An 11,249-nucleotide genomic window follows, 5' to 3' on the forward strand; every position below is an offset into this window, starting at 1 on the left:
TCTCTTTGGTGTCAAATAGCTTTTTGCTATTATTTAGGGGTTTAGATAGAGTTTATGTTCAAAATTTTGGTCACATTTCTTCTGAAGTTTTCTTGATAACAGGATTGCCATTTTAAATTTTCAATCATGCTTCTGAAATTTCCCCTTTAAGTTTCAAATTGTTTTTATGTCACCAAACTCTATACTCTGGCCTCTTCAGCTGGTAAGACAGTCAGTGTCCACCAGGAGTCATAGTTGTGGGACTTGGCACAGATGGAACTGAGGGTATTATGCTAAGTGAAATAAGTCCATCAGAGAAAGACAAATACCATATGATTTCACTTATATGTGGAGTTTAAGAAACAAAACAGATGCATATAAGGGAAGGGGAGAAGAAATAAAGCAAGATGAAAATTGATAGGGAGGCTAACCATAAGAGACACTGAACTCTCGGAAATAAACTGAGGGTTACTGGAGGGGAGGTGGGTAGGATGAAGGGGTAACTGAGGGATGAGCACTAAGGAGGGCACTTAATGGAATGAGCACTGGGTGTTATATGCAACTGATGAATCACTAAATTATACCCCTAAAACTAATAGTACACTATATATTAAGTAAATTGAATTTAAATAAAGAATAAATATTTTACATGGCAAATGCACCATAAACAAAATCAAAAGACAACTGCCAAATGTGTAGAAGGTATTTGCAACATATACTAGACAAAGGAATCATAAACCTAAAAATGAAGAACTCAGAAAATGAGGGAAGTAGAGACAGGACCAGGGAAGAGCAAGGCAGTTCAATAGAGCTGATACATGGAGTGGGTCAAGGAAAGGTACTGTCAACCTAAGGTTAGGAGGATGATTGGAAGAACAATGTATTTGTATCTGCAGTTTATAAAGAGTGGAATAGAAAGGTTGGAAAATGGATACAGAAGTTCTTAAAGTAATCCATCTAAGAGATGATGGTTGTTCAAACCAAGAATTAAGAACAAAAGATGAACTAAATTGTTTTTTTTAAAGATTTTATTTATTTATTTGACAGACAGAGATTACAAGTAGACCGAGAGGCAGGCAGAGAGAGAAGAAGGGAAGCAGACTCCCTGCTGAGCAGAGAACCCAAAGCAGGGCTCGATCCCAGAACCCTGGGATCGTGACCTGAGCTGAAGGCAGAGGCTTTAACCCATGAGCCGCCCAGGGGCCCCAAAAGATGAATTAAATTGTTATTGAAAAGGAGAAGGTACTGGATTGATCAACTAAATGGACTAAATGGATGAGGTAGGAGTCTTGGATGAAACCTGGGATTTCAATATAGACAACGAGGTACGTGGTAGTGCCAGACAGAGTGTAGAGAGCACAAACATTAATTTATTTTTGTTTTAAGTGTAGTTGACACACAGCTTCACATTAGTTTCAGGTGTGCAACAGAGAATCCAAACATTTAAATTCTGTCTCAGAATTAAATATGATCCATGTAAATTGTTGAGTCCTGTGTTTGGCATATAGAAATTATGAAATGAGGTTAGCTATTGTTGTTTTCAGCTAACCTGATTTGATTAATCCCAACATAATTCACTATGAAGTATTATTTAAAATTGGTATTTGGGATTTTCTAAGCAGATGTGAGTTCAAATTGTCCAACTTTCCAGCTTTCTGACTCTAAACCAGTTTCTTAACCTTTCTTGGCCTCAATGCCCTCTTTTTGAAAATAAGAGTAAATATTATTAATCTGGCAGTGGTATTTTTTAAGATTTTATTTATTTATTTGACAGAGAGATCACAAGTAGGCAGAGAGGCAGGCAGAGAGAGAGGGAAGCAGACTCCCTGCTGAGCAGAGAGCCCGATGTGGGACTCGATCCCAGGACCCTGAGATCATGACCTGAGCTGAAGGCAGAGGCTTAACCCACTGAGCCTCCCAGGCGCCCCTCTGGCAATGGTTTTATGAAAATTAGAGATAAGAGAAGTAAAGCGTCTTGAGGGATGCTTATCACATAGTAGGGATTTAGTAAATGGTAGCTCAAACAAAAAGCCACATTGTTCATTTCAAGCCTTTAGATTAGGTTGGGGATTCTCCCTTATTTATCTTCTTAATTCCCATAGACTACCTGCCTAGAAGAGAGTCTTACCTGTAATAGATACTCAGTAAATATGTATCAAATCTATGATAAATTTTTTGCTAGACCTTTCACTATCTTTTTCCTGCTAATCTGCCCAAGACTATTAATCCTCATTTTAAAAATATTCCTCCTAAGGTCATAGGCGCCTCGGTTACAGCTCCTTCTAGTTTAATTTCCACCGCACCTTTTTAAAGTTGCAATGACTCATGCTTCGTAATTCCACACCTTCTTAGAAAACTGTACCAACTCCTTCCATCCCTACTCCCAACCCCACATGGAAGTTTGATTCAATAGTAAATGTTCAGTCCTTGTCTGGCTTGAGTGTAATGAAAATTACTCAGTTTATTGAACCTTTTGTAGAACTTCTGCAGTTGATTAATGAGATGCTCAAACAACTTGAATTTAATCACGGTGAATCATAGCCACTGAAAAAGGCATTTAATTTGACCTGAAATATTTGCACAAGAAAAATATTAAAGCTCAGACATGACTTGTGATTAGCAACTCTATAAAAATAACCATGTGAAGTTTTGTAAAATTGAGGGACAAAGGACCAAAAACCCATTAGAAAAGTGTGGAAACTACATAAAAAGATAATAATTCACCCTGAAAAAGAACATAAAAATGCCCCTTAAACGTGTGAAAAATATTCAAACTCAGTACATATTAGAGAGCTGTTGATGAAAGTATACTGAGATACAGCTTGTTACCTAGCAGACAAGCAAAACTAAGAATTATGACAACAGAATCTGTTGATAAGTCTGTGGGGAATCACACATGCTCATACATTGCTGCTGAGAATGCAAATCAGTACAGCACTTCCAGAGGGCAATTGGTAACACCTAATAGAACTTTCCAACACAGAAATTTCGATTTTGAGAACCTATTCTTGAAGATGAACTTAAAACAATCCAAATTTTACTTATGCACAAGAATGTTCCTGTGGGGCGCCTGGGTGGCTCGGTGGGTTAAAGCCTCTGCTTTCGGCTCAGGTCGTGATTCCAGATTCGAGCCCCGCATCTGGCTCTCTGCTCCGCGGGGAGCCTGCTTCCTCCTCTCTCTCTCTGCCTGCCTCTCTGCCTACTTGTGGTCTCTGTCTGTCAAATAAGTTAATTAATTAAAATATTTTAAAAAAAAGAATGTTCCTGCAGCATAGTTTGTAACTGCAAAGTATTGGAAGCAACCTACATGTCCACACATAGGAGAGTGCTTGAATAAATGATGCATAAAAAAGAATGAAGAAGCTCTTCATGAACTGACGTGGAGTGATTTCTATGGCATTAATACACAAGTGAAAAAAATTAAAGTGCAGAAGGGTATCAGAATGGCAGTGTAAGAGATTCCAAAAATGTGTTTCTCCATAAAAGCAAGAATGTCACAAAAAGGCTCAAAATCAACTTTTTCAGAACTCAGGAAGTTAACCTAAGTCCTAGAACAAACAATCCAAGGAGAGTTTATTCCAGAAAAATGACTGAATCTTAGTAAGAACTATGAGGTTTCGTGGTGCTTTAACTTTCCCTAATTCCATTCCTTTCCCTTAGCAAAGTGTATATATTGTGTTATTCTTTTTAAAGAAATTTAAAAATGGACAGAACTGATCTGTGTTAATAGACATTATTAGAACAGTGGTTAAATTTGGGGAATGTATTGACTGAGTTGGGACATGAAAATACCTTCTGGGATTATAGAAATGTTTTATATCTTCATCTGGAAGATAGTGATATAAAAATGCACATATGAGTGAATAGCCATTTAGTCATACACTTCATATGTGTGCATATCATTGTATATAATGTATAGTTTAACTAAAATTTAAAAACTACGATGTGGCTTTAGTGAAGGGTAGACAAATAGACTAATGAGACAGACTAGACAGTCTAGAGACAAATAGCTAAATGACAGAGAGATGATAAATAATTTTTATTTTTTGGTTAACTAATTATAACAAATGCGCAATGGGGCAAAGGATGAAATATGAACCATGACTATATAAAAAAATTGAACTTTGACTGATACCTTACACCAAACACAAAAAAATAGCTTAAGATGAAGCATAGACTTAAATGTTAATGGCAAAACAATAATATTACTAAAAGAAAAACTTGGAGAATATTCATTATATTAATCAGAAATTTCTTAAGCACAATGCATAGTCATAAAAGGAAAAACTAATTAAATTAGACTTCATAATATTAAGGATTTTGTCCCTCAAAAAATACAATTAAGAGAGAGAAAGAAGGCAAACCACAGACAAAGAGAAGATATTCATAAAAAATATATATATATCCAGAATATATAAATAATTTCTTCTACTGCCAATAAGAAAACAGAAACCTCAAATTTAAAATAGCCAGAATGTTTGTTCACACCCTTCACTAAAGAAGATACATGATCACACCAATGATCATGTGAAAGATGGTCAACATTATTAATCATTTTAAAAAATGCAAATTGAAAATATAATGGTATAGTACTAGATACTAGAATAACTAAAATTAAAAGGCTGAGATTACTGAATGTTGGCAAGAATGCAGAGCACCTGAAACATATACATTGCTGGTGCCAATATAAATTGGGTCAAATCCTTTACAAAAATATTTGGCAGTGCGTACTAAAACTAAATACACACATAATCATGACTCAGCAATTCCAAACCTAGGTATATTACCAAGAGCAATGAATCCCTATGTGTACCAAAAGGCATGTACAAAAATGTTCATAATAGCTTTCTTCATAGCAGCCCCAACCCAAAAAATAGCCCAAATATTCATTGTAGTATAATGGATTTAAAAATTGTTATAGTCAATATGTTGGAATCATACACAGCAATGAAAAAGAGCGTACTTCTACCAAAAGCAATGCAAATATATCACAGGCAAATTTGTAAGCAGAAAAGCCAGATACAAAGAGAACATATTAATGCTGCCATTTAAATGGAGTTGAAGAGCCAGCAAAATTAATTTAGCATAATGGCACCCTCTACGTGCTAGAAATGTTTTATATCTTGATTTCTGTGGTGGTTACACAGATGCAAACATACTTAAAAATTCATTGAGCTCTACACTGAAGATTTGTGTAATTTACTCTATGTAAAATTGTATCTTAACATAAAATAAAGTTGACATGTATAAAAATGTTGATAGGAACACTTTTTATAATAGCCCCAAATTGGAAACAGCCCAAATGTTCATCAGCAGTCTGTCTACAAAATCACTAAATAAATTGTGGTATATTCATCCTGTAGTTACTAATATAAAAATGAAACAAAAAACACTCAAACTACTGATGCATACAAAAAGTGAATGAATTTCAAAGACATAATATGGAGCAAAAGAAGCCAGACTAATATATGATTCATGAATTCTATTCCTAGATATATATCCCAAATAATTGAAAGCAGGAAATTAAACAAATACTTGAAAATCAATATTCACAGCAGCACTTTTCACAATTCCCAAAAGGTGGAAACAGTCCGCCAATGGATGAATGAATTAACAAAATGGGATGTATCCATACAATGGAATATTATTCAGCCATGAAAAATGAAGTACTGATACCTGCTATGATATTGCTGAACCTTGAAGACATATATTCAGTGAAAGAAGCCAGACAGAAAAGGACAAATATTGAGTGATTTCATCTATATGAGATTCCTAGAATAGGCAAATTCATAGAGACAGAAAGTAGACTAGAGGTCACCAGGAGTTGCAGAGGGGTTAATAGGGAATTATTATTTAATGGCTGCACAGTTTATGTTTCAGGTGATGGGTGAGAGTCACACAATGCTGTGAATGTACTTAATGCCTTGAACTATATACTTAAAAATGATTAAATGGTTAATTTTATGTTATATACATTTTATCACAATTAGAAAAAATAAGAAACTGTATAAAATAGAATATATACTATATACTTCTTTTTATATGAAGTCCTAGAAAAGATAGAATTAATGTATGGAGATAAAGGTCAAAAGAATGGCTGCTTTTGTATGAAGCATTGACTTAAAGAAGGCAAAATGGAACCTTCTAGAAGACTATATCTTCCTCAGAGTGGTATTTACACAGATGTATACATACATAAAAATTTGCCAAGCTGTCACTTTACAGTATGCACATTTCATTTCCATTAAAGAGGAAAAAAGTAGAAACTGGAGGAAACTGTTATTTAAACAGTCACAATGGCTGTGGCAAATCAGAGGCTTCTTGACTTTGGGGAAAGGAGAGGGCCAGGATAAAGGAGAGAGAGGCAGAGAGAAAACCCCTAGCTCTGTGCGTAACCTACAGCTTGTTCTTGTGGCGGAGGGGATTTTAGGGATGGAAGTAGGGCAGGTGAGCAGAGTGTCCACAGCAGTCTCTTCATGAGACTCTGTGAGACTCTGGGCATAAGCAGTGTTTCTTCAGGCACTTCAGAGTAGAGTGTGGGACAAAGTTGTAAAAAGTATGGATAGCTTTTTCTTTCCTCCCTTTTCCTTTCAGAAGCCTGTACCCCTTTGCGCCCCCTGGAGAATAGTGCAGGGTTTCCAGGAATATTGGCAAAAGTTTTGTACAGGGAGTCAGCCTGATGTCCAGCAGTCATTCTGATGGGGCTCAAACCACTGTGATTTGGGCATGAAAATTTAAGATGACCTCAATTATACTCACAGCCTGGCTAAAGCTGGATAGAACAACTACATGTATATAACTCTGTGTGTATGTATATACACGTTTTTTTTCCCCTGCCTTAGGTTTTTTTTTTTAATTTTTATTTATTTTTTTTAATTTTTAATTTTTTATAAACATGTATTTTTATCCCCAGGGGTACAGGTCTGTGAATCAGCACTCACCAAAGCACATACTAAGTGTATACATTTTCTAAACAAAGTTGATATCCTACAGTGTATTATTTTGAATCCACTTTTATTTTTACAGAGCACATTATTTGGGGCATTTCCTTGTCCTTAGAGATTCTTTTGAGACTGTTTCCTGAGGTCAGGGAACCTTGCCCAGTGGCTGGGGTCTTGTCACCCATCTTGCAGCCAGAAAGGAAACCACCTGTCCTCCTGTTTCCCACTTCTGTGCCTCCCCTCACAGGTTCTTAAGTTCTGTTTCTTGTTCCCAGCAGCCTCTGGGGTTGTGAAATTATTGGAGTCTGGCTTCATGCCTTCCATGGGTGTAAAAAAAAAAAAAAATAATCTGTTTTCAGAAGCCATGGCAGACAAGGCCCAGAAGTCTAAGAATAGGCAGGTCAGATCACCCATTGTCACCACACACACCAAACCTCGACCCCAACCTGACCAGAGTTTGCCAAGCCAAAAAACTGGGGGAAGAGTGGTCATTTGACTTGCTATGGAATATAGCAAGCTCACAGAAAGGATAGAACTTGTACCCAGTTCTTCTGATCCAAGGTCAATGCTTTTCCACACACCTCCCAACCCTCCCCACAAGGAATCTAGCGGAGGAAGTGAATTTATTAACAAATCACACACCAAAGCCACAAAATCACTTTTATTAAATTGCTACCACAAGTACAGAATCAAATTAAGGCAGTGTAATACATTTCCACTTATCCTTACAAACTTTTATAAACTTAACTTTATGTGTTAGTTTGAATCAATAGTTGAAATTTGTATTAAACAATTTTTTCTTCAATTCTAGACAAAAGTCATTTATTTACTGGGCTGTCAGGTGTGCTGATACAAGACATGTACAACTTAATGTTGTGGATGACAGAACCTCAGCCAAAGGTAATGAGACTCCTGTCTCCCTCCCCTATTACCTTGAATTCCCTTCTGAATGAAAAAGGAAAATGTAAAAACTGATTATGTAGAAATACCAGGCTGTCTAAAAAAAAATCTCTTTTTTTAGACAGGATTTGAAGGATTGAATTATAGGATTTGTAGGATTGAATTATAATATTAAATACATGACTATAATTGATCCTAGTGACTACAAATTTAGATTTTAGGAGAAGCAACTAGTTTATGAATGAATTTGTTTCTCTGGAACTAAATGAAAGAAAATTCTGGTGAATGCTTAAAAAGGTAAGTGACTACAAGGTAAAAACATCTCATCACTTGCATTCATGTTTGACTATAAAAATCAGCACCAATATTTGAATTTTCATCAATTAGAAATAATTCGGTTTGGACATATCTTCCCTTTTGCCATTTGAACTCATAGGCATAAAAATGCACTTTAATAGAGCTTATCAAATTGTGTTCTTCAGATATGGGTCATATCTTGTTGCTGAAATTTACAAAAGAAACTGTTTCAAGTACTTGCACTTTATCAAAACTACCCTTCTGACTGCCATTAAAAGTACAATATAGAATGACACACTTTAAAACATAAAACTTTGCCATCACATTTACTTACAGAAGCGCTCCTCCCCCAACCCTGGGGGGATGAGAGAAGAAAGCAGGAAAAAGAAGAAGGAAATGAGTTGAGGGGAGGAAGGGGGACATGGGAAAATCAAGGTCTAAAATTTCAAGGATCACTGTTGGCTCAAGGTCAACTACAGGAAGAAAGGGAGGCTCAGAATAACAGATGTCAAACTTAGGGGAAATTTGATCTCTAAAATAGCAAGCATGCACATGTGCGCACGCGCGCGCGCACACACACACATACACTTTCAGAGTATGTTACGTAAAGGAGTATGCCTACAAGGTGGATGTAGCTTACACTATGTGAGTTCATGTCTGTGTGTCTGTGTGTCTGTGTGTAGGTGCCATAAGTTATCTCACTTTGAATTACATATGCTAGATAAACTTGAAAGTGGATCACTACTTGGCCACCCCTAAGAGCATTTTTCACATAGCCATTTCATCAGAATCAACTTCAACATCAATAACCACAATCTTATGGTAATCATTGGTGGTAGTGGTGGTCACAGTGGGGTCAGGAAGGTTGGCAGCAGCGGCGGCTGCAAGCTCTGGTAGGCTGGCAGCAGACTCAGGGGAACCACTGGCAGGGCTGCAGACAGGCTCAGGGAGGTCAGTGATGTCACACTCGAAGTGGCCGGCAGCGATGGTCTCAGGGTGACAGGAGGCAGTAAGCTCAGGGTGGTCAGCAGCGACAGACTCAGTGTGGCTGGCGATCACTGGTTGGAGTTGGCTGGTGGTAGCAGGCTCAGTATTATCAGCAGTGGTGGGCTCAAGGGGGGTGGTAGCAGGCTTGATGTAGCCAGCTGTGGGTCTAGGGTGGCTGGTGGCAGGGCTGAAGGCAACCTCAGAGTGGCTGCTGGCAGGAACATGGTGGCCAGTGACAGGTTTAGGGTGGCTGGAGGCCGACTTGAAATGGACAGAGGCAGGCTTGAAATGGACAGAGTCAGCCTTAAAGTGGACAGAGGCAGGCTTAGGATAGACAGTGGCAGACTTGGGGTGACCAGACGCAGACTTGGAGTGACCAGAAGCCAGCTTGGAGTGACTAAAGACAGATTTATGGTGGCCAGAGACAGACTTGCGGTAGGCAGAGGCAGACCTGGAGTGCCCAGAAGCCGGTTTAGGATGGCCAGAGGCACGTTCAGGTTGGCCAGCTGCAGCATCACCGGGTAGTGGAACATTCCGGGCACTCATCGGCATTTCCTCTACAACAGGACTGGCACGGGCACGATCCTGTTCATGGGCTTGTTCACGGGCTTGGTCTCGGGCACGGGCACGGGCACGGGCCAGGGCACGGGCCTCCCGAGTCTCCCGAATATCAGAGATGAGGCCAGAGAGGAACAGGATAGGGTGCCGCATAGCATGGAAGATGGTCCAGTATTCTCTTCGGAAATTCTCATTGAGAAGCCCATAGATCACAGCGTTGAGGCAGCTGTTGAAGTAGGCTATGAAGTAGGCTGCAAGATAAAGCCAGTTGGGGATCTTGCCTGCCATCTCTTTCGGACTGACAGCCACCAGGACAGTAAGCACATTGATAGGACACCAGCACACTGCAAAGAGGAGGAAGATCACAAACATGGTTAGAAAATTGCGCACCTCAGCAAGCTGGTTGTCAGGATTCTGCCCCGCCGGGTTACGGGCTGCCAGCACTTTGGTCCAGATCCTCACATAGCAGAAACCCACGATGAGCAGAGGGAGGACGAAGTGGATGCAGACGATGGTCACAGCAAAGACAGGGTTGTTCAGATAGTTGAAGATGCAGGTGTAGGTGCGAGGATCATACTCAATGGTACCGATATACATGTTGGGCAGGACAGCCAGGACGGTCATGATCCAGGTGATGACCAGGAAGATGCAGGTATTGCGCACACTGAAGATCCGCTCATACTGGAGGCTGTGACAGATGTAGCAGTAACGGTTGATGGCAATGGCCACGATGTTGAAGATAGAACCGACCACGCTCAGCCCTGTGATGAATCCAACCATCTGGCATTGCAACTGGCTCAGATCCCAGCCCCCAATGGCCATGGCATGCAGCATCAGAGGGTAGGGGTAGATGGCTACCAACAAGTCGGCCACAGAGAGGCTCACGACGAAGATGTTGCCTGAAAAATATACATGGGAAGAAAGGGAAGAAAAACAGAGAAAAATAAATGGTTAAGTATGGAAATCTATAAATTGAAACTGAGGAAAAGACCAGCTGAAGTGGTGACAATTTAGAATTCTAGAATTATTTTAGGGAAATATTTTTGTGTTTTTATTTTCGTATGCAAGCATTATTCTGATGCACAACTAGGTTTGGGGGACCTGTCTTTTGGGCCACTTTTTCCTTTCAAACAATGTCATGTCTGCTTTGAGAAAAAAGCGAACTTCTGTCAGAAAGCAGTAAGCAGGCTGCCACCATTTTGAGCAAAACAAAATGCAAGCTTTTTTCCCTACAGGGGGCTAGGGAGAGAAGGGGGAGGGGCGTAGAGGCGATCTTGATAAAGCCGGGGGTAGGAAGTAGGCTAGATGTGTAGGGGGAGGGAAGAGACTGAAGGAATGTCAGGGAGCCTAACCACCAACGCCCCTACACACACCCCGGAAAAAAAAAACGAGCCTTCTACCTCCTCTAGGCCAGCATTGCGTTTACAACGCTAACACGTCTAAGAGAATAGTCTGAGAAAGGGCACCGTCTTCTTAGGAAAACGGCATCAGACAATAATCTATGAAAAAGCCCAGTAAGTACTTACCATTTCCGAGGTAGGCTAAGAGTGAAAACTGAGGGGAATGGGGTGGGGTGGGTGGGTGGGG

General features: G+C 39.5%; 1 protein-coding gene across 1 annotated transcript in view; it reads right to left on the minus strand.

Annotated features, from left to right (window-relative positions):
• Nucleotides 1–8,885: 8,885 nt before the first annotated feature.
• Nucleotides 8,886–11,249, minus strand: part of GPR50 (G protein-coupled receptor 50) — a 4,861-nt gene continuing 2,497 nt past the window's right edge. The window contains exon 2 of the mRNA XM_059385676.1: nucleotides 8,886–10,561. Within this exon, the coding sequence (XP_059241659.1) occupies nucleotides 8,886–10,561 (1,676 nt within the window). The remainder of the gene's footprint in view (nucleotides 10,562–11,249) is intronic.

The sequence above is a fragment of the Mustela nigripes genome, chromosome X (assembly GCF_022355385.1).
Source record: "Mustela nigripes isolate SB6536 chromosome X, MUSNIG.SB6536, whole genome shotgun sequence".
Lineage (NCBI taxonomy): Eukaryota > Metazoa > Chordata > Mammalia > Carnivora > Mustelidae > Mustela > Mustela nigripes.